At 40.8% G+C, this 24,010-nt stretch overlaps 2 protein-coding genes across 3 annotated transcripts; one reads left to right on the forward strand and one right to left on the reverse strand.

Moving 5' to 3' along the window:
- The first annotated feature begins 1,502 nt into the window (after positions 1–1,502).
- On the forward strand, positions 1,503–4,973 carry LOC105259200 (SET domain-containing protein SmydA-8). The gene is made up of 4 exons (XM_011270990.2): positions 1,503–2,278; positions 2,509–2,883; positions 2,998–3,333; positions 3,516–4,973. The coding sequence occupies exons 1-4, from the start codon at positions 1,851–1,853 to the stop codon at positions 3,829–3,831; spliced, it is 1,455 nt and encodes a 484-aa protein (XP_011269292.1). The 5' UTR covers positions 1,503–1,850; the 3' UTR covers positions 3,832–4,973.
- LOC105259199 (protein NDNF) lies at positions 4,268–12,363 on the reverse strand. 2 transcript variants are annotated; one of them, XM_011270987.3, is made up of 7 exons: positions 11,592–12,363; positions 7,591–7,721; positions 6,867–7,173; positions 6,498–6,738; positions 5,986–6,219; positions 5,705–5,860; positions 4,268–5,454 (listed from the first exon to the last, which is right to left on the reverse strand). In XM_011270987.3, the coding sequence occupies exons 1-7, from the start codon at positions 11,867–11,869 to the stop codon at positions 5,086–5,088; spliced, it is 1,716 nt and encodes a 571-aa protein (XP_011269289.1). In that variant the 5' UTR covers positions 11,870–12,363; the 3' UTR covers positions 4,268–5,085. The 2 variants fall into 2 exon arrangements, with proteins under 2 accessions (XP_011269289.1, XP_011269290.1); XM_011270988.3 differs by lacking the exon at positions 11,592–12,363 and adding an exon at positions 8,098–9,082.
- Between the last annotated feature and the right edge of the window lie 11,647 nt (positions 12,364–24,010).

Raw genomic sequence — 24,010 nt, forward strand, 5'->3', positions numbered from 1 at the left:
TATTATTATTATTATCATTATTTATTATTATATATATTTTAAGGCGACACATTTCTCCGCGCGTCGTCGTCACGCGAGTGCCCGGCGAATTATTTACGGACGGTCGCACGCCATCGCAGAGTATCTAGGAATATATTCTTAATATGTGAAGAAAATATAAGAAAAGTAACGGTGTCTCGTTGTATTTGTATAATAAGGTGTAAAGAGAAAAATGAAAAAAAAAAACAATGGTGTCATTCTCATGAGCGACTCATACTTCGTAAATGATGCTACATACGTACCGGGTGCATTCTAAATTGCATACAAGCGTTAATTAAATGTCTATATAATTTTTATCTCGATGCGATGAAATTAGAACGAGGATCACTCTGTCCAGTATAAACAGTAAATACAATGTCAAAAATTCGAAAGGTGGAACTTTAATATTAGTGCGATTGGAGATTCTCGTGCTTCACCGATCGCCCTGTAGATTTTGAATTTGGTATTAAAAAAGGTTCCTGTTTTAATTTCACAGGCCGAGCGCAATTTTTTAATATTGATTTTTTATTGTTTCAATATATTAGTATCCTTACAATGAAATTAAAATCGATGTTCGAGAAAGATTTACAAGAGCGACAAAATGCCTAGATAAGAGGATATGAAGGATGAAAAAAATATCGAAGCAAACATTATATCATACGTATCGTGGATTATCGACAATTCCTTTTTAAAGGAACTTACTACTTTAAAGAGAATCGAATTATATGGAGCAAAATATAATATATGAAGAAAGAAATTATGTTTTCGGATGCGCGTTCACTTTTATGTCGTTCAGCTCGCGGCTGTGATCACTTTAGAAACACCCATGTACGAACCCGAACCAGCAATCAACTTTGTGATAGTCTGTGTACCGTATCTGATGAACATCGTTAAACTAATCCCACCCCCATAGGTAAGGTGTAATAATTATTAGACTCTCATCACACATACACGTACACACACGCATACACAAATACATACGAATACACACGCAAAGGAGAAAACATATTTACTACGTCATAAAACGATAATGAGATTGTGTTGTCCCCTGATTTGTATCATGTAGGCACGTTTAATAATAAATCGAAATATTATCTAGATTGTCTTCGTTGTTTCCAATTCTACAATTCCGCATCAATTTACCCCGAAATGGTCGCCGATTCAATCAGTTCAATGAAAATTTACACAAAATACGATTCTATTTTTCCCCTGCCACGAACCGTCTGAAAATATACTTGTCATGGCGTAATATTATATTGCCAGATAATTTGCTTTAAATGCATACGATCATTTTATATTTGTCATAATTTATGTAATCTTTTTAATTTTAGATTCGAGTGATAGAAAAAAATATATATTGAATATATGTGAATTATGTGTTCGCGTGATTTATATGTATCAATACATAGATCTCCCTGTCCTTTGCCTTAAAATAGTAGCGTATACGTCCAGCCTATAATTAAACGTAGCCGCCGTAGCACAAATGTCTGCTGTTCAGTGCGATAAAGTTAGCGGCCAGTGCACGGTGTTTCTGTAATTCCGATTTTGAATGAGTGGATAACATAATTTCGACAGTCCGATACTTGCTTCAGCATCTTTCTCGAATTAAAAATATAGCAGTATATTAAATACGTTAATAAAACAGCAAAAAAATTCAATAGTGCAAAGTGACGTACGAGACACATCTTTGATATACGCTCTTTTTCAGTTTAATTTCCAATTCTAAATTCATTGAATCGGATGAAATTTTTCTAAAAAAATTGAGTAGATTAAGTAAATTAAATGAAATTTTATCGCAACCTTCGCTAATAATCTCGAGGAATTGATCAAGCATGGAAATCGCTTCGACTCGTGGGGTGTGTCCGGTGTGCGGTAAAAACGCCACGTTGAAGTGCGGCAACTGCAGACGCGAGTTTTACTGCGACAAGTCGCATCAGTCCCGGGACTGGCCGCGTCACAGATCCGCGTGCATCGCCTGGGAGATCGGTCGCGATGCCGATCTCGGACGATACCTGCTGGCGACCAGGGACTTGGCACCCGGAGACGCGATCCTGTCGGAAGCTCCCCTGGTCTGGGGACCGTCGACACACGCGACACAGCGGCTCTGCGTCGGCTGCGGCAAACGGTGCAACGATGACATCGATATGAGATGCGGCGTGTGTCGCTGGCCCGCTTGCAGATCCAATTGCGAGGGACTGTCCGATAAAAAGAGGCACGAGTCGGAGTGCGCTCTTCTTGCGCGCGCTAGAATCATTCCCAGGTATATCGCGTGTCCCGACAGATCCAGGCAAATAAGTTTTAAACCGTTCGAGCCTTAATTAGCGAAATGTTTAACAAGGCTGGGGAAATTTATTTAATCGCGATTTTTACATCGCGATCTCTCGTCGTGAAACGTTAGACGCGTCCTCTCCTAAAGACGCGGGCGTTTCTCAAGTCACACTTGTCTTCGTTCCGTCGTTAACTTCGCGATTCATGACTCTACGCCCGCAGATGCGAAGTTCTTCTGGTGATTCGTATGCTGATACTGTGGCGCACAAAGTCGAAACGCTGGACGTCCTTGGCGAATCTGCAGAGTCACGAGGGCTCGCGGGGACCCGGCACGGACGCTCACGACGAAGTGACGAGCATAAGTCAGCATCTCGGGCCGCTCTTGATGGCGTTTGACTGCCAGGACATTTTGCCCAAGATTTGTGGGCTGATCGATGTGAACGCGTTGGAGACCATGCCGCCGGAAGGCTCGATGGCGATTTACGAAAACGCGTCCCTTCTGGAGCACTCTTGTGTGGCGAACACGCGACACAGCTTCCGCATCGACGATAAAGGCAGACCGCGTATCACGGTGTACGCTGTCACGTCCATTAAAAAGTACGTGTACATCTTTATTCGGTTCCTTCAAAAATCACATCGCTTTTTTTATATTTTTATTATTGTTATCCTTAAAGTTTATTATTATCTTCATCAGATCAAAATTATTTTCAGAGGGGAACACTTGAGTACCATGTACACGCACGCGCTTTGGTCCACTAGGATCAGACGAGAACATCTCCTTGTCACGAAATACTTTGCTTGTCGATGCAAACGTTGCGCCGATCCGACCGAATTGGGCACGCATTTAGGCACTCTAAAATGTCCTTGCAAAAATGGACTCATGTTACCGAACGATCCTCTGAATTCAAACACCGACTGGTCCTGCAACGTATGTCCGGGAATAGTGACGGCCTCGGAAGTCGCGCAGTTGATGGATAGATTAGAGGAAGAAGTCACGGGGATTATGAAGCAGGCAACCGAGCATACTTTATCCGATCTTCTATCACGGTAAAGTAACATCTGTTATTCTCTATGACATTAAAATCCTCAATTAAAAACATATTAATATTTAATGAGTAATTAAGTTGTATAAATTTTTTAAAAATTGTAAAACAAGCATTGATACATATAAATTTTTTACGTAATAATTAATATAGTATGTGATAATTAAATTAACTTATTCATTTTAGGCTAACAGTCCTGTTACATCCCGGTCATCAACATTGCATATCCGTGAGTCATTCGCTGATACAACTATTGCCGCCGAACGATCCACGAAAGTTGGAATTATGTAAGCTCATTTTGAATACGGTAACCCGATTGGATCCGCACGGTGCGCGTTTGGCGCTTTATACAGCCGTTACTCTGCGAGAGCTCGCGTCGTGTCCTGACGAAGACAGACAAGCTCATCTCTTCAGAGCAGCCTCGCTGTTGAAGATGGAACCGCTGGATTCGCCTGGTCAGAAACTTCTCAGACTTGTCGAAATGGAACTCTGCTCCTTGTAATGATAGAGGAACGGAGGTAGTTATTAGAGGCGGACAAATATCGTTTTATTTCCGCTCGGTCTCGACAATCCTTGCCATGTGTTTCGGTCGGACTCGCAAATGGATAGAATGGGGATGAGATAAAGACTACCTGCTATGACGGAAATCGAGACCTTTCGGTAACTCGGGACTCGGGATAGATCTTTTGATTCCTGGCGATTCCCGAAGTCAAGATGATACAGCGTGTTGCGAATGGAATGAGTAGGAAAGACTTTCCCCTATCCCCAATCCATCTAAGATGCGAGCATCAGAACTCGAAATCCCGATATATTCTCGATAACAGTGCTCTCGATAATATTCGTATCGAGAATTTAGTCTTGTTAGCGGGAACAAGCGGGAGTGAGAGCAGATTTGCCCGAGACTCTAGTAGTTATAATTTTATTATTCGAACAAAGCGTCGAGTGAGAAAGGATTTTTATTAAAAATCATGCACGCGTTACATAATATTGAGCGTGAGCAATCACTTGTCATTACTTGTCTAAATTTATTTATTCGTCTTCTCGATTTCGAGTGTGTAATTTATATTCACAGATACACAGGTAGCCATAAAAGTGGCAAAAATATTCAATGTACTTATTTAGGATAAAGGTGTACGTATAAAAAGGCTTATAATTATGCAAAGAATGTACATACACGTGTTACGTAAATATCAAAATATACGTTGATGATGTACATGTATATCTTATGGTCGCTCCGCGTTTGCCGCGGGTGCTGATTGTACATACATTGTCGTAAAATCTAGACTAGATGACTGTGCCACGTGAAATGCGAACGAAATCCTGAAATCCGGAAGCAATTCTTCCTCACGCGTGTTATATTTATTCGTTGACCTGTTACAATGTCTCACGTCTGGTTGGCGATCGAATTTAACAGCAAGATAAACTAATACGAAAAAGATATATTTATCGACCAAAAACTTTATAACGTATAATCGCACATATTTGTACTTACATTTTGTTAAGGAACAATTTTGAAGGATATAAATATTTAACGTGACATCTACTTTAATATTTAATATAGATTTATGTAATTCAGATCGAGCATCGTTATCAAAATAAACGATTCACGATATACCTCGATTCTCGAAATATCGTGCGAACGGCTGTCTCTTTTCTTATTAATGTTTAATGAAAATAAGTTGACCCTGGACTCACCGACGGTGGATTATCATCGCGTCGCTATTATATAGTACTCGCTTGACAGGAATCACGTGGATTACGTTACGCAGGAACGTCGCGTGCGCACACCCAGCAGCGGATAGGACAAGGACTGGCCCTTGAGCTGCGCCGTGATCTGCAGGAGGTAGGCCTTGCCGGGTTGTAGCCTCCTCAAGGTGAACGGCAGCGCGCGATCCTTCGGAGGGCTAGGCTTCTCCTCGCACACCTCGAACGTGTATTCGGACCGCCTGCGCCGATGAAGCCCGCACTGATCGGGCACAGTCGTGACACTGGTCAAGGACGAGGAACTCCGCAGCTCCTTCACCAGGATGCAGTACTTCGCGGCGCCGGCCGGTTCCACGCCTATCGTCACCTCGTGGCAGGTCCTCAGGGATCGGTACTCGCGCGGCGGGCTTCTAGATGGTATCTGCGTCCAGAATGCGAATTTGTACTTTTGATAAGATTTAGAGATTCAATTCGATGATGCGATTTCATGCATGTTGAATATTATTTGGAATTTTTAAAAATATTTGGATGTATCTTCATCTGGAGAGTCATTAGTTCCACGACATTAGAAAGCATGGAAAGAAAATAGAGAACAAAACAAACACAAAAGAACTTTCTCACGCTCGTTAATATATACAAGAGGAAATTTGTGTATCTAGTTCGTAACGTACTTGCGGATAAATGGTCGATGACTCCTGTGTGGCTAGTACTTTTATCGTAGATACTCGAACTAGTTCCTGCGGTGTGGTCGATATACGTAACGTGTACGTTTTACCGGGAGGTAGAGGAGGGACGCGTAATGAGGCATATCCAACCACCTCTTTTTCCTATCGATCATACGAAATATGCACTTATATAAATGTCAACGGCGTCGCGCTAAAGCATTTCGATCAATGAGCGATCAGCTGTTCTATCATTGGTCACATCTGATCGCTCTTTCCGTAATTTTTACCCGCAATATTCCTTGTCCGCTCAATTTCGCCTTCACGATGCCTCCGCCGCAGGGAAGTATGTGAAAGGTGCTCGAGGTGTTGTCTGGCGGGCGGTAACGGAAATTGACGAAACCGTCTGTTTTTCGTAGATTGGCGGTAGTGTAATGACCGGTACGTAACGTCAGCTCCGGCGTCTTTTTGAATCTGATTGAGTCGATGGCGACCCGATTTGAAACGTTATTCCGGGTGTTTACCTGTGTCGAATGTACATTTTTTCACAACTTAACGACACGCGAAATATAGCCGTAACACGATTAAATCTAATTTTTACAGAAGAGTAAAATTTGCTCTATGAAAAAAAATTATTAATTGAAGAAATTAATAATATTTATGCGATCATTTTTTATTCTCGCGTGAAAATCAGAACGAAAACTGGAGAAAAATATTTCTCTCGAGTGTACTTTGCTTCTGTCAAAACCGATCGCGCAATTTCACAAATGATCGATTCAACTTGATCCAACGAGATACCAACCACGTATAAAGTAAAGTTGTACGTAGTGTCGTATCTCATCCTATGAAGCGTTAACTTGGTCTGTCGCACGCAGTGCAGACCTTCCGGGATGCCCCGATGATGATGTTCCTTCGAGGCGATTCTTGAAGTCGAGTGCGGGTGAACTTTTAGAACGCTCTGCGCGGCGCAGAGCGTCGACGGGTGCGGCTGCGAGCCCGAAGTGACAGCTAAACAGTAGTTTGAGAGATGAGGATCTACGTGGCTGTAAAAACAAATGTTCCGTCTCGAAATCATCAACGCACGAGTCAAGCTTGTACCAAGATTGCGCAAGATGCATTCTTATCTCATCACGCGTCTTTGCATCAGAATGAAGCTGAAAGGGATCGATACCTTTTGTTCCAGGATATCGTCAGGCGTCGTTTACTGCGCCGCTGCTGAAATCTCAGCGAGCGATGTCGGTGCTCCTTCTCATTCGCGTACAGCACACCTGGTACGTAGTCCAGGGCGCTGGACGTCGCGTACAGGAGCACCGTGCCAGGTTCCGTCGAGACGTTGCTCGCGGACTCCACGGACTTGATCTCGAACCAGTACAGACCGGCCCGTGTCTTTGGTATCGTGAAATTTTGGTCGTCCGCGCCCACGTACGTGAAGAGAGGCGAGCCCGGCTTCAGAGTCTTCACGGGCCACCGCGTTTGCGCTACGTGGTAAATTGATTCGGAATCATTCGATCGATCAACAAAGGGTTTGCAGGGGCGCTCGATTATTCGAGCTTCGTCTCATCCGCGACGCGATCGTAAGCAATATTTTCCAAGGTGGATATTTGTCAAGTTGAATTAGGTTTCTTTCGGAAATTATTTTTGATCGTTTTTCGCAAATTATCACAACAATTAAAATATTTTACATCAATTTCAGTCATATATAATAAATTGAAAATATAGAAGAAACTTTTAAGGAAATAGAAAAAGGATGTCGAATCGAGTCAGGTAAAGAGACGAAGATGATGGACGAGATGCGGATAAGTAGTGTGTTAATAATGACAAAATAACGTCGAGCGCCGCTGGCTCTTTATCATATCCTTCCAGTTATTATAAGAATGAGCAGAATTTCACCGTACACTTTACTCCTTCCGCTTCCTGATCATTTTCGGGCGGCTCCACGTAACTGACCGTCCAAGATATCGGGCCGCTGCACGGGCTAACGAGTAACGTGAGAGGCGGGCCTTCCCGTGGGCTCAGGTAATAGAACCTGCAAGAATTTCATCTGCATCCAGTTTGATATTGGTGTTCGCGGCACGTTGAGCGTACGCAAACGTCGAATGAAGCGCGATATTGCATACGTATAATACGATCGGCGTAACGGCAATGCGCGACGTGAATCCTCTCGGAGTATCGTCGCGGAAGTCACTTCATTTTTAATATCTTTATCACGCGCGTACAGAGAGAACGCGCCGAGATCGGCCAAGATGACTCGGACTTGGCGGATGCCGCATTCCGCACGTGTCGCGAAGCGCAAAAATCGCCACCGATTTATCGGCTTTAACCCGGAGCAAACCTCTCGTTATCATAATCGGCGTCGATCGGCAACTTTAATCCGATGGAGACCGTGTAATCGACATAATTACCTGGTAGTCGCCGCAATCTTGAAGTCACGCAACATACGTGTACACGCATACGCATTATACTCCGCATCCATCGTGCCGTTATATTTAGTCACAATATTTGAGATCGAACTGATACGATATTACTTTCCGACCCCACCCTCCTCGGTCACTCAATCTTTTCTCTCTTCTTCTTTCGAAAGTTACACCGATTAACTTTACGCCTCGACGATGCCGCGCTCATCCTGTACCACCTCCGCTCTTTCTCTTTCTCTCTCTCTCTCTCTCTCTTTCTCCTTCGTGCGTCTGCTCGGAGACGCTCTTTTTTTCTCTCTTTTACGTCGATGTCGACAACGCGCGCGACTCAACCAGTTAGCTTCCAAAGCGTCGTCATCATCGTCGTCGTCGTCGTCGTAGTCGTCGTAGTCGTCGTCGTCGTCGTCTTCGTCTTCGTTGTCGTTTGCGAGGAACGTCGAGACTTGCTGCAGCCACCACACGTGCTCCTCTCGTTGGCGCGTCTGGCGGTGTGTGAGACAGCTATTGTAAAATTAGCGTCGGGGCACAATGCCGGCGTCGCGGCGTCTGGGGTCGCGCAGCCACGACCCCCGTGGTCTAAATACAGCATCGTCGAGTCGTCCGCGAAAGAGAGAAAGAAATGGAGAAGGAGAGGCGGGGAGAGCTCCGAATTGATCCTGTTAGACGGTCTATTCTCTCTTCTTCTTCCTCTTCTTCTTCTTCCCCTCAGCCCGATGTCTCTGTCCTCCTTGTCGCGGCTTTCTGCCGCGAATTTCGTGGAAAGTCGGGACCGAGATAGGTAGGGCGCTTCACGGCACGTGGCCACGCTCTTCCCTATTCTAGCGTGCGATCCGCGAAACGAGCGACCCTGTGGATGGTGGACACATCGCGAGAACCACGATAGCATCGATGACACCGCCGTTAAAGTGAAGTCGAAAGTTGAATTGCAATTGATCATATCTCTCAATCATCGGGTCTATATTAAATTTAGAATATTATAATGACTGTTTTCAAGTATAAAAAATATAGTAACGATCGTTTTGTCGAGTTATAGAGAGCTGAAAAATTTTTGTGCGAGAAATAAAAAGAAGACTTGAAATATTTCTTTCAAGCTTAACGCTTTCAAAGCTATTTATTCCGTACGCTCGTGGAAGATGATTTTTGCATAATGAATATCTTGAAAATCGCAAAAAATAAATTGACTATGAAATCACCACTTCTAACAAAACACATAATTTATCAATAGAATCCGCGGCACGTGGTATTAACGACGTAGGAAGTATCGTGGTCTTCGTGTAGCAAATTTGCACACGTGCAAACATTCGAAGTATGAGGATCCAGAAAACGTTTTCTATTAATAATTCAACAAATGTAGCTTTATTGTTTGCGCTGACAGATAAATTATCTCTCTGCTATCCTTTGAGACAAATTATTATTTATCCGCGCAAAAAATGTTCCCGTGCTAAATTGTAATTATTAAAATAATTAAACGCTACGAAATATTTTTTTTCACAATTTTTTCAAAAGGGCACGCATAAAAAATTGCCCTTTTCAAACTTGTTAAATAACTCGAGAATGAATTGCAGAATATTTTTTGATGATGTTTTGCAAAGTAGAATCATATCTGTCTGACCATCATTCATCAGGATAGTACGAATGTATCGAGAAGAGTATCGTGTCCATTAGGTTTTAGCGTATTTCTTCAGGCTCCAAAGCCTTTATAAGCGAAAAATTGAACCTAAATGCCTGTTCTTTGTAAAATTGGAAATTTGTAACCTCCGAGAGAGGAGTGCATGTAATTCTGTACCTCGACTTTAGTCAGAGTTTCGTGGAAACCATCTGATAGAAGGATTTTATGACGCGTAGCGTCGCGACGGATCGGACCATTAGACGCCGGTGCATATTGTAAGGGTGTAAAGGGATACAAGAGGACAATAACGGAAGGGTAAAATTTTAGCGTCCGACTTCATCGCGCGTGCAACAATCGACAATTTTAATCTTTTCTCATCATCAGCAAATTTCGAGCAAAATTTCGATTAACCATATAAGCAATAACTGATATCTCTCAATTAAGAAAATTCATAAAGTAAATTAAAATGAGCAAGAATGAGTCTCAAACGACTTCATTATTCATTCTATTACCGTTCAATTAACATTCCGCTTGTCCTCCAATCCTATTCAACGGCTATCATGAAAAGTAATTATTAAAACTTCCGACGATCGCGCGAATTAGAAGGAGAAATAGAGCTGTAAAACTAAAAAAAAATTTCCTTGAACCATTATATATAGAGCAAATTACTCGTGGAAATAGAAATGATTTTTATGACGCTCGTCAACGGCCCTCATCTGCCTTTTCCGCGTGCGATGTTACATCTCGCTATATTCATTCACTCGCGAGTGAACGAAAATATTGGCCATAGCCGGTCTCTCTGTACGCGATGTGGGTCGAATGTATCGAGTCGCATGCGTACGCAAAATGTGTGCATCGAATTACGTGAACGAGCGTCGGTTCGTCGTGGTTGACGAAACGTGGTACGGGGTGCGTGACGTTAGTGTAAACGTTCGCGATTCTCTCCGTTGTGCGTATCGAGCAAACAATTTACGCACTCAAAAATAGTTGTTTAAATACTTGGCGTCGACTACGCACAGGCATACGCACGCAGCACGCTTGCGCTAGAATTGCGCTTGCTAATTTTGCCGCTCGAAATTTGTAAACGAAAAGCGATTTTATCGCAAATCCGCGACTATCGTGAAAAAAATTCCTCGGTATTTTTCTAAATTTTAGATGCCAATTATATTCTTAATGGATCATGGATTATAATACATAATTTAAATGCATTCTAATTTGAAATATCACGGCACAAATTGTTTGCGCACAATTTTATCTTAAAAAAATGTGATATAATAAAGAAAAAAATGATAATAAAGATAAAAATGAGATAAAAATACAAAAAAAATTTCTGAAAGCAAGATAAAATAATAAAATATAATTGAAGTGAATTGGAAAAATTTAATAAATTGTTGAATTATGTTATGCATGATGTTTGAAACAATATGTAATTTTACATAATAATAACATCAAAAAGAAGCGTGGTAGTGTCTTGTGCCAAGTTATACAACACATAGTACATATTCTTGACGAAGATTAATGTCAAAACTATACCTTCTAACTTCGATAAATTCGCTCCTTTCTAGAAATCGAGAAAATCTATTAAATTTGCAGTGAAAATTACATGGAAGCAATGGAGCACTCGTGCAGACGATAATCGCAACATCTGATAATCACAGCAGTGTGGTATAATAATTATCCGGACTAAACGTACCAGTAGTCATCTCGGATAATCAAATGCGGCTGGACGAGGAATCGACACCGTCGCCAATGGAACGATACAGGCGGTATCAATTCTCGCTGCGCTATCGGTCCAACTACCATCGTCGCGGATGACGACGTCTCGTAATCGTGAGAAGAAGCATGAATCCACGACAATCTACTAAATACTCACTGAGACACGTTGCCGGGCCTGATGGTCGCCGGTATCTGGTACTCGGGATGTAAGACGCCGGTTCGGTTGAACTCCTGGACGCGGGTCGGCTTGTCGGCGCCGAACGGTCTCGGGCTGCCAATCGTCCGGTACAGTTGTTGCTGTTGCTGCTGCTGTTGCTGCTGGTGTTGCTGCTGCTGCTGCTCGGAAGGCTGTTGCCTGGCACAGAAAGGGCAACCGGCGCAGCTGCGCGCGATCGACGCGAGTATCATCAGGATGCCGATCATGATGCACGACATGATGCGCGCCAGCGATGGTCCCTCGCACCCCTCGATCTCTCGATCTGGACAGTGACGACGGCGACGACGACGGCGACGTCCGTCGTCCAGTGGCGAAGGAGTTCGACTGTGTGCCGAACGAGCGAGCGGACTGCCGTCGCCGCCGCCGCCGCCGCCGGCGGCCGACGAAACGAAGTAACCCCTCTCGCTTCCTAATCGGACGACCTCGCGTTCGCCCCCCGTGTTCTGGGAAGAACCCTCCTTCCCCTCTCTGCTTCCTTTATTCGCATCGCGCCCCCTCGTCTTTCGTCGGATTTCTCGTGTAGCGAACTTGTTACCCCCTCGCGACCTCCTCGCGGTCGCGTATGTGGGTGACCCTAATTCCCACGGCGAAACGCTCGTGATAATGCGTTCGCGTTGTCGTTTTACGTTTTAAACGACAGTCTATGACACGAATCGAGTTTACTTCGCACATCTTATCTTCCTTCTTGTTTAAGAAAAGTCACTTAAACGTAATATACAATTATATATACAAAAATTTCGATCTCGAAATGTTTTTATTTATTATTTCTTTGTTTTATTTTTTTATATTATTTTATCGTATTGTTATATTTTTTTATACTTTTTATATTATTTATTTTTTATATTTATTAGCTAATGATGTATTCGAGTAAAATATGCATATGCTTTTTAACTTCGAGTTATAATTAATTTAAATTAAATTTCTTTTATTTCTTTCTAATTATTTTGCTTTTGAAAATTATGTTTTAATATCTTCATACATGCCACCATGCCCTGCGAGGAACAAAATTGATCGTATAAACTGGGAACGCGCGATAACGATATCCAGATCGAGTTTGCGAAATTCGCACCTCCCACCCACGCCGGGAGAAGCCTTCGAGAGAAAGAAGGTGATTGTCGGCTTCAATACGGGCGGTGGGTATCGGCTGGTTAAGGTAAAACAAGGTAGACGGACTAGAGGGGGCCGAACGCGGCGAACGGCCTTCCTGTATCAACGGGGCGCGAGGAAAGAAGGAGCCGATATGACGCGAAGATCGTGCATAGAGGGAAGTTATATACGGCACGGCGCGCTGTATCATGGACCAACCATGGGACGATGATGACAGCAGGTCTGGCGAGTGGCAGGCCAATAAATCATGGCCTGCGGTGTGGGAACCTCTGCCTACATGCTACGTGCGTATGGGCGTACGCCATCGGTAAAACCTTTACTCCCGTGCGGGCCCCGAGTGCGGGAAGGGGGGACCGTGGTGTGTAACGACGTGCGTGTGTGTTTATATATATATATATATATATATATATATATATATATGTAAATGCATGCGAATCATGCGTATACGCACACGTGTGCACGCACCACGTGCTTGCGCCGTTCGATCTCGGCGCGGGCCGCACACGCACACGCGCACGCACTCGGCGCGTACGCGTGTGTGCGCGCGCGAGCGGGGCATCGTTATGCACACATCGCGTTACATTGTTGCGTTGTGGAAGCCAATTGGCCGCGATGAGTGACGGTTCGACTTCATGAAGTTGAGCCTTTTTTGGCAGTCATTTTTGCGGGCCCGCCCGGGCCCGGACCCGCGGGACGCCGCGGTACGATGGCCGCTTCGTAACGCAAACGGCTCGCTTCCAAAAACGGCGTTGCTTATCGAACGTCAAAAGAGAAAAAAAGGAAAGAAAAGAAAAGAAAATGCAATAGAGAGGAAAGGATTTTTCTCTTATTTCTTTGACGGGGTCACAGATCAACGGGCAATCCGTCACAGCGCGTTAACGAAACATTGTTTCCGCAGAAGCTGCTGATTATATTGTCAAGTGTAGAAAATATACTAGCTCTCTCTTTTTTTTTTTCTCCAACAAATTTTTCCCCGCTACAATAATTATAGCGTAAAAAAATTACTCCACTATATTAGATAATTTCTATTCTACCCTCCACATCTATCTATATTAGAAATTTCGCACATTTTTATCTTATTATATTAATTATATATCTAATTATAAAGTGCGCGCGAAATAAACACCCAGCCCCATTGTTAAGCGGGATCGTTTATATTTTAGCAACGGGCCGAGGGCCTGTTTCGTCAGGTTGATTAGTTTTAGATCTATTTTAAAAGTTTCCGAGATCACACGCATACACACTCTGGCATATTGGCGGTTCCTGTGTGTCCAACAAGCTACGATTCTCGTATACCGTTGTCGACTTGCGGACGAAAGGGAGGCAATCGGATGCTCGTAAAGGGCCCAGATGGGGTTTGCGAGACTTGGCGTCCGCATACATCGACCGAATTCTCTCGGCCTCTGCGAGGAGAAAGAGGAGGCGGGTCTCACGCATAAATTTCCATCGAATGCACAGCCCTACGCCGGCTCGCTAGCCGATTCTGCGTGAAATAAAAAATATATTCACGAGCAATATAAATATTATACACTAATACATCGCTAAATACATCGATGCTTATAAATGTTATATAATATATACATGTCAAGAGAGAGAGTATATCTAATAATAATATTAAATTATAATACCTTATTTTTTCCAACGAGTTTGGTCAACTTTTTCTTGCGTGAAAATAATACATAAAGTTGTTATTAATTTCATAAATTCTCATTATAATTAGTGCGTACGTAAAGTTAATTAAACAGTACTATAATTGCTCTTTTTCATGTAAATTCGCATGGGATTGATTTTTTTTAAATTTAAGTATTCTATAATGACGAAAATATTAAAATAATGAAATCATTAGAAATAAAATATTATTTGCATTAGATTTGCTTCTTGCATGCAAATATCACAGCAGGATCGAAACGAGAGCGAACTTTTCAATCATTGGTCCCGAAAATTAAAGATCACTGCAGGCTAGAAAACAGTGAAATGCGAGACTTCTAACCGCAAAATGAGGAACAAAGATCGTCGTGACTAATGCTGTCGTGCGAAATTTCTAAATTTAACACCGTCTGGAACATCTCGCACGTGTTTCTCAAACCAAAGCAAAATTGATTAATCGATTGAGTTTCGAAATACTCCCTTATTAAAAAAAATAATAAATTTATAAAATAATATGAATTAATATAAATTTCGTCAAAATTATCTATGTAGCACATATGAGAAATTTCACGATATTTATTGCATTCATAAAATATATCAAATACTTTTTTATTTTATTTACAAACATATTAATTAAACTTTGATCGAGAAAAATAAATTTTTGCGCAGTACTCATCAGTTTATATTATCTTCCTCTGTCCTTTCTGCTCTCTGCCAAGTGAAGACCTATTCCGCTTTAGGTGTTCAACACCTCGTAATACTGATTTTGACGGAGGACTTGCCGACATAGTCCAAGTGTTACACATGTTCAAGGGTGTCGGGTGTCACATTGGCAACCTTAGATCTTATTTAGAACATGTCCGTATGTAACGTGCAGCGAATGTTGCAGTACGAATTTGGAAAATGGAGTGATTTTCTATAAAACAAAGATTTAAAAATAATTTGTGATTTTAGAAGAACGCAGCGTTTCTCAGAAATTTAAAACACTATATACTTTATACTTCGAAAATATACCAACAGATATGAAAACACTTAGAAAATGATGTATTTATTCTAAACAGTTCCTAAAAAATAATTTCTTTTTATTTTAAATTATAAGTATGTAAAGAGAGGTTCATAGCATATGAATCAATTAGTTAATCACTTAAGGCTGTAGAACCAAGATCGCACAAGATAGTGCGTAAAGTAAATCAAATGTATTACATTATAGATCGTAACACTTTTATATAAAACGCAATAAAACGCAAATTACATGAAATTAATTCTGTCGACAGATGTTTAGGGTATTTAAAATAAGCTAAAAATCATGTACAATTATAAATATTTTTTATTTAAATCTTTGCATTATGTCCAATTAGAAATTTATTTTTTTCTTAGCTTGCTGATTAATTGTATGCATTGAATTATATATCATCATTATTAATTTTGTGCCTTTTTGACTTATTATTGATTTTTTTTAAATTCTAAGAACTGATTTATGATAAAAATATTTTAACATAAATAGAATATAAATAAAACAGAATTGCAGATACATTTTTTAATCGGTCGCGCAGATACACGTATGCAAATTCATTAATAAAATTTATTTTTCAAGAAAGATTAAGAGAACTTTCCTACGCGGAGAATAAGAATAATGACTTGGCTCTCTTTCGTTCAGTCAAATGGAGCTGTCTTAAAAATTTGTCCACGCGCGTAAACATTATTCGCGTAATTAACATTTGATTTAACATCCCACGCACGAGGATTCATCATCTCGAGAACGGCCTTGAACGTATGCGTGTGTAATGGGTCGCGGTTAATAATTTCTCGGCGATGCGACCGATTTTATTTAAGCGACAGGCCAGATACGGCATGTTTGCCGTTTGCGGGAGCACTTGTCGTATATTGCGCGCGGCATGCACACGTATTTATAGGTGTCTTCAAAATAGTTCGAGAGCAAAGTGTTGCAAAGACCGTAGAAATTCGAGCGAATACACGCGCGGGTGATATGTCACATCGCTCCCTCGGATTCGTCCTCTTGCAGGACGTTATCCCCGTTTCCGTTGGTAGCGCATATCGGCCCGAAATATGAAAATTATCTTGTAACAAATTGGAATATATTCTTAAAGTTTCCACAAATCTCTGTCAATTATCGTTCCATTAATTATCGCGCGATCGCTTCTGCTAAAAATATTAATCTAATTTTTTCACCGTAATTTACCGTACTACAAATGCTATTAAAGAGAAAAAAGAAAGAAATACCCAGCCATGTATTCAAACATGTTAAGAGCTAAACAGTCTATCTGACAACGAAGCCATTTCATTTCATTAGGGTACAACCCTATTCTTCCAGCACTCGTCTAGAGACACGCATGCCACTTCAACGAGCAAAAAATATATGTATTCGAAGCTACCTGGTCTATTAATTGCGCTTCAATAGCATTTAGGATGATAATTTGAAAATTTCATAGAGCACACATTTCTCAAACAAGGAAAGAGTACAGAGAGAAAATTAAAAAAAAAAGAGAAAGAGAGTGCGTATGCGCGTAATACTGTCGACACATAATGCATCCCAGGGCCCGCGTCCCCCTCCCGGAATCCCGATCTTTCTCCCGGTTGAACCGACGTATTACTTATTTATTAGGACCGTGCCCGGGTGGTCCGCGACATGACGGAATCGATTACGCGAATTCGCGGAACCGGCCTTCCTGGCTCAAGCCCCTTCGGAATTATGCTTCCACTCCTTCAGATTCGGCCTATCTCTCCGTCTCTTTCTCTCTCCCCCTTTGTCTCTTTCTCTCCTTCTCTCTCTCCCTCTTTCGGCCCGCTCTTTTATGTCTTCTCTCCTTCTCTTCTCCTCTATTCGCGTTTCATGCCCTCCCTTCGTCCTTCTTTAAACTTATACACCCTCTCTCGTCTTTCCTGCCCTTCACCTCGCCTCCTCGAATGCATCTAAAGGCACTCTGATTCTATCGCGTCGATCCATCTCCCTCTCCCACGTATCCTCGCCCGTCAGCTTATTATGTAATCAGAATAACAATAATTTGCTCCGAAACTGTTTCGACTGCTCATCAATCTGAGTGACAGCCGGTTACCCGCGGCTACGCGTAGGCATCGGCCATTTAGCGATCCACCGCGTTTCTGGGGACGGCAGGTGAGCATAAAGATAGCTTTGCAAGTTATCTTCATGTGTTTCACGAGCTCTCTATCCCATATGATTCTACATTGTGCGATTTGCACATGTGCGATGAAAAATCGTGACACGGCAAATATTTAATACGAATCAGATGCAGACCGAGAGCGAGAACTTTCTCTTTAGAACGCGTTACGAAATATTATATTATAAGAAAATAAAAGTAGCGCAAGATAACACTTGCAGAAGCGGTTGTAGGATGGAAGAAAATCAGACGAGCATTGCAATGGTATGTACAGATTTTATTAAGGTTTAGAGAGTGAATACGATTGGATTGTGTATTCGTGTCTGCATATGGATGTGTATGTGTGTATAATCCATGTGTATCGTGTTAGTCCGAAGAATGAACGTGGGGTTTAGGTAGCTAGCCTCGTCCTAGCCTCGTGTGCGCATTCACACCACATAATTGAGATTCACTTTGAAACCTCTTGTTTCTTTTATTTTTTTTTTTCGCTTTGTAGTCTCTCTGTTTAAGTATCTCATCTAATCACCGTTACACAATAATTCGATTAATCAATAAATCTGTAATAATAAATCCGTATAAACGTTGAGTCGTGTGCGTGAGTGAACTAGTGGTGCCGAGCCTGTCGTAGGATCGGCTAGGAAGTCTCTGTAGTAACCAGCGGTAAACGTATCACAAGTTATGTAGCATTTATTTATTCATTATCGGCGCGAGTGTTGGAGGCTCGAGGCCGATCTAACATCGTGTGTCCGTGTTAATGCACCCCGGATCGGGGATTCTCCCCCTTTTAAAAGGAATCAGTATATCATCACTGATTAAAGAAGCGCTTTAATCAGTGACATCTTCGCTGATTCGGTTCTTCGCTCCCAAAATAAACCCTGTCCATTCATAAAAGAACGCTGACGGATAACGGGGCGAATTTCCTCTCCCTCCCTTATCTCCGTCCGATTATCTTTCCCGATTAAACAACTCGCGCTTTCGAATTAATCCCGTTGTTAGATTAATCGCACTCGCCGTTCCGCCGAAGGAGAAGCTTCCCTTGGATAGTATTGTCGACGACGCTCTTCATCCGGAGGAACGGGGGACATCCCGACAACGCGATCCCGCTCTCGTGCGCGGCGTCGATCTCCTCCAACACTCGGAAGTATTGTAGTTATAGCGTGACGCAGGGCGCGCCGCGGCGTCCGCTAATCGCTCCGCTGTTCCCACCCTATAAATAGACGGGACGCGCCGGCTGCCGCCGCGGGCGCGCTCTGCGCTTAGGTAATCGTTCCTTTTTATTGTATATCAAACTTTATAAACTGTAATACAATGTAAACCTGTAAAAAATATACTGGGTGGCGGCGGCTCTGTATAATATAATAAGTAGTATTATAATCGTTATGGTACAATTGTGTAATTAGTATAAATATATCGTTATATCGTATAATCTGCGATGTGCTGCTTTCGCTCCGTAACCGAGATGTCTCTCTCTCTCTCTCTCTTTCTCTCTATATGTCTCATTCATACGTACGTATCACACGGAGATTCATTCTATAGTTGTCACACTCTATTTCACGATTCTTTTCATTGCACTCCTATTGCACGCCGTTTTTTTTTTCCTTCCCTCTCTTTTTCTCTCTCTCTCTTTCGTTCCCTCCCTCCCTCTTTCTCTCTCTCTCTCTCTCTCGCACACTCTCTCGATTTCTTTCCTTCTCCCTTTCTCCGATTTCTACTTCTCTTTCGTCGTACGGTAAAATACGATCCACCGGTATCTACATATTCCACTTCTTATGAGAAACGGTATATATATGTATATAATGGTGTACAAGCGCGTCGCTCTTTATCGTTGGTTATACCACGCTTTTCGAAAGATGGCTTTAAGCTAAAAGCGTTCCCTCGACACGTTAATTCGCGTATGACAGACGCTTTTACTTAAATCGTGCCTAAAAGCACGAGGTAAGAATATCAGTCTTTGTTCTTCCCTTTTTATCCTCACGTGCCGAATACGATATTCATGGGGTTTTTAAAGCGTATTTATATTCAAAGCTGCACGATTAATTATCAAAATTATGACACTAATTACAATGAATTTTTGTATATCGACAAAAATTTCTCTATTAAAATCGTGTCTCGGATTCCTCATTCTTTTTTTCGTATCAAACATGATAAGCGTTTGTCACACGCGAAGAGTGTTTCTCTAAAAAGGATTTCTCAAGTAGTGAAATAAATAATACATAAGAAGACTAGTATAGTTATCTGCGAAAATGAAAGAGAAGTCAATTCGAAATCAATTGCAATTACTATCACAAAGTTAATAATTTTATTTATAGCTATTTAATAATTATTCTTTAAAGTTAATAATTTTATTTATAGCTATTTTAATAATTATTCTTTAAAAAATTAATTAAAAAAATTGAAAGAATTAATTTAAAAAATCCATGTAAATATTTTACATACGATATCGAGAGGGAAATCGAACGATTGTCATCTTCGAAAGCAAACTGAACGAAAGAGAAATCAATGACAATCCGAATATCGATAAGCGATTATACGAGAGTAAGAGAGCGCGCTGTATCGTTTACCGTACTACCGAGATAACAACTCTATAGCGTACTTTTCATTCATTCGTTCATTCATTCACTCGTACGTTACTTCATCATGCGCTCGGGGCGAGGCTAGGGCGATTTAGGAACTACGGTGACAGCACAACCGATGCAAGTAACTATTTCATCTGTTTCGTTTCCGGTTTCTGTTTCTTTATACAGTATGAAGTCCGTGGTGAGATTCGAAACGGCAATTTCTGTGTCGGTGACAATCGCGATAACGCATTCGTTACTCGTCGAATGGAAAATAATAAAGGGATGCGGGGGGGCGGGCAATCGTATCATTCGGAGATGATAGAGATTCTCGTGCGAGGCAATCGTATGGCCGCAAGGGTCTTGTACGGGCTACCGATAACTCGAACCTCTAGGACGTGTGCCGTTGGTTGGTACATTCCTCCTCGGGAGGGAAGCCCGAGAGAGATTCGAGAGAACGCGTTTTACCGACATCTTTCGACCGCCTCGAATACCGCGCACCTGACTTTCCATTCGACTCGTATTCGGCGGGAATATCCACGGCTGTCAAGACCGAATCAAACGTCAAATTACAGTCGCGGCTTGCGTAAGACACGCTAATTGCGTTGACTCATTACGGACTGTTGTGCAATAATATCGCGCTTTACACATTTGCATTTTTTTTTTAATCGCGACACAGAAATTGCGTATTCTTACAATGTGCTCGCCTACTTCGTCATTTGTGTCTTGCTTCCCGTCTTTGCTTCCTCATTCGATTAAAGATTGTATCCGAAGAACAATATTTTTTCGCGACGCACAATTATCGATAAATATACGTATATGTATAATATATGTATATATAAGTATGTATACCTATATATTTACGCATAAATAATCGACAGCGCGTTTATCTCTGATCTTATGTACAATTGTAGATTACACGAAATTAAAAATAATATTTTGCGGAGACGTGTCTCCTTCTTTCTCACTGTCTCATTCATTCTCTCTCTTTCTCTCTTTCATTTCTCTCATTTTTCTGTTCACTCTGTGATTTCTCCCTCTCTGTTTTTTTTTCCTCGTTCATTACTTTCTCTTACGCAACAAGTAAAATAATATCATGTTTTCTTTTTATTTAGTGGAAAGTCGTATTATAGTCATCTTCGTACTGTAGGAACTTAAAATGGTGACTTCATTGTGATCGGAGTCTCGGAGAAAAATAAAACATTCTGTCTCATTCGTCAATCACACCGGTGCCTATGTAATATTTCTTTTTTTTATAAAAAAACTCAATCTTTTTATAAAAGCATTGCCTCTCAGGAGATTTATAAAAAGATCGAGATGTATGTTTAGAATTAGTTTATAAAATTAACAAATCTAGAAAAAAGAATTCAATTTTTTAAAAAGCATGTACTACTCATTAAACCCAACAAAAGATGTTGAAAAATCAATCCCGTCAGAAGCGAAAGCTTCTTTCGAATGAATACTACATGCGTCTATTACAAGTCTCGAACCCTCTTTTCTGACACCCCCTAGATAATGAAAATGACGCGACGTTATTTATAAAATAATCCATAAATTTATAAAATAATCTGTATTCCAACATTCGGATACAACCCTTCCTATCTTTCCATTCTTCTTTAGTGCTCTTGTATGTCTATTACGACATTTTAACGTATTTTAATGCGAATTACCATTGCATAATTAATTGATAAGAATTATAATTATTTATCATTACTTATGCGCCTAACTTTTTGACCATTTAATAGCAGCAGAACAGTACAAATGATTTTACTCAAAAATTGATTACAGACTTTCTTTCGTCTCCACCATTCTAATATATATCCATTTAATATACGTATATTGCTTAATGCTTACCTCAACATATCAACATTACAACGTAAACAAGCCAATGCATAAATTAAAGTGTCTTTAAATTTCAACTAACGTGTGTGATAAACGTAGTATCCTTTTGCGATAATAAAGTAACCAATCGATACGCGTCTCTATCCGCACCCTATGTGACAATGATAATACTCCTTTTTCTCTGTGCTTGTATGTGTTTCCTCGCTCTCTTTCTCACCCTCTCTCTTTCATGCATCTCTCTGCCTCTCTTTCCCTTTCTCGCTCTTTCTCTTTCACGCACATTAGAATCATCTCGTCTTCTCCCTCCTTTAAAGTTTTGCGCGTCGTTTTTCGCGAAAAAGGCGAAAGACGATGAACATCACAATCGGAGGTAAAGGTTCTCGCATGTTTAATATTCTAAAGGAAGGAGGGGAGGGGTCTACGAACAACGAAACGCTAATTGAGAAAAGAAACGTACCGATCGCTTCTTTTTCCAATCACCTGCAAAATAATACTGAATTCTGCACATAGTGCCTATCACAAATATATCTATATGCGTAACACTCATGTATACCTCTTGCACGCATTTTCACACGCATACGAGCAGTCATTGTCTAACTGTATGCTAAACCTTTGTGCGAGTCATCACACACAGTTAAGACGTAATCCTATGTCTCTATTTCTTCTCTCGTCAACAGAGTGAATAAAAAATTGTTAAAACCATTTTCAATGCTGTACCATCTTATACGTCTGTTGCTCGAGCGTCGTTTCGCGATTAATCATTGAAACGAAATTATCTAATAAAAACCAAAACGAGAACTGTTACACAATCGGCTGTTGAAAGAAAAAGTATTTCAAATCTAAAGAAACAAAAAAAGGAGAAAAATGCAAATTTTTCCGTCAACGTTCGGCAAATGTTGGCATTTAATTGGTCGAAAAAACGAGCGTTTCCAATTCAATTAGACATACCAATACTATCACTGATGATTTATCTAAAAGCAAACGGACAATATAAGCGTCGAAATGTGTTATATATACATTTCAATGCTCATATGCTGTTAAACAATTACGATAAAATATTTCATTAGTTACGCGATTTGTCAATGTTTATGTAAATTTGTATACTTTTAATGTGCGAAAATGTAAACTCTTAATGTGGATCAATGCATATCGATGTTCATTTATCTAACAACGTCGTGAACCATAAAAAGAAAAATGAAAGAAATAAAATATATATGTAATTCGAAAGAATGAAGAGATTCGCAAAAATAAATAATTGTAAGAGCGACGGAATCGATGGTACAGAACGCTGGAGCAGTTATAAACTCTTTTGAAACACCCTGTATATATAATATATAATATTAATAGTCAATAATAATATCAGTTTGTATTGTACAGGCTGTTCCGGGGGGTGCGGGGTCCGAAAAACATCGTGGTCTCTCCAATCTTTATTTCAAACCCTCTTCATACGCTCCCTCCGTCGTTTATGCTCTACTTAAGTTGCTATTTTATTATTATTATTTTAATATTACTATTATTATTTTCTCATAATATATCTTATCTTATTTCTTTCTAGGATTAGTAAGGAGTGTGACATAACGGAGCCTAGCATATGATTCTTATCTTTGCCATTGCTCGACATTTCTCATCTCTTTTCTTTTCTCATTTCCCTTCTTTTTTATTCTTAATCTCTTTAACGAAATAATCGTATCGTATTATAACATTATTAATAATTTACCATTACCTTTACAGTTTAATATGTAGCATTTTCTTTATCTATCGTAGATTTGTCTGTGGCTATCCCTGATGTGTTAGTTACCCTGCGCTTCCGTCTGGTTGTCGAAATATTGTTGTGAAATTGTGGTCTACGATATATATTAAGAGTTTGTGTTCAACGTTTTTGCTCCATATATATTTCTCCTTCTATCGTCTCTTGCTTCCGGATTCAAATCAGCATAATTTCGGCGAGTTTAGCTTTCGGTACTACGGGTACGCAAACGTATTTTCCTTTTTCCGTATCCGTACCATCGGATCGAACTCGCCGAACAATTATACCGCTATACCCAATGTTTAATTTTCGTTTAAGAAGCAT

Source organism: Camponotus floridanus, unplaced genomic scaffold, assembly GCF_003227725.1.
Source record: "Camponotus floridanus strain SB8 unplaced genomic scaffold, Cflo_v7.5 scaffold16, whole genome shotgun sequence".
NCBI lineage: Eukaryota > Metazoa > Arthropoda > Insecta > Hymenoptera > Formicidae > Camponotus > Camponotus floridanus.

Excerpts from the sequence above, each read along its gene's own strand:
- LOC105259199 (XM_011270987.3), bottom strand. The coding sequence starts at position 11,869 with ATGTCGTGCATCATGATCGGCATCCTGATGATACTCGCGTCGATCGCG. Across the intron at positions 6,739-6,866 it reads ACGATATCCTGGAACAAAAG|CCACGTAGATCCTCATCTCT; the intron begins GTATCGATCCCT and ends TTGTTTTTACAG. Across the intron at positions 5,861-5,985 it reads GCGGACAAGGAATATTGCGG|GAAAAAGAGGTGGTTGGATA; the intron begins GTAAAAATTACG and ends TATGATCGATAG.
- LOC105259200 (XM_011270990.2), top strand. The coding sequence starts at position 1,851 with ATGGAAATCGCTTCGACTCGTGGGGTGTGTCCGGTGTGCGGTAAAAAC. Across the intron at positions 2,279-2,508 it reads CGCGCTAGAATCATTCCCAG|ATGCGAAGTTCTTCTGGTGA; the intron begins GTATATCGCGTG and ends CTACGCCCGCAG. Across the intron at positions 3,334-3,515 it reads TTATCCGATCTTCTATCACG|GCTAACAGTCCTGTTACATC; the intron begins GTAAAGTAACAT and ends TATTCATTTTAG.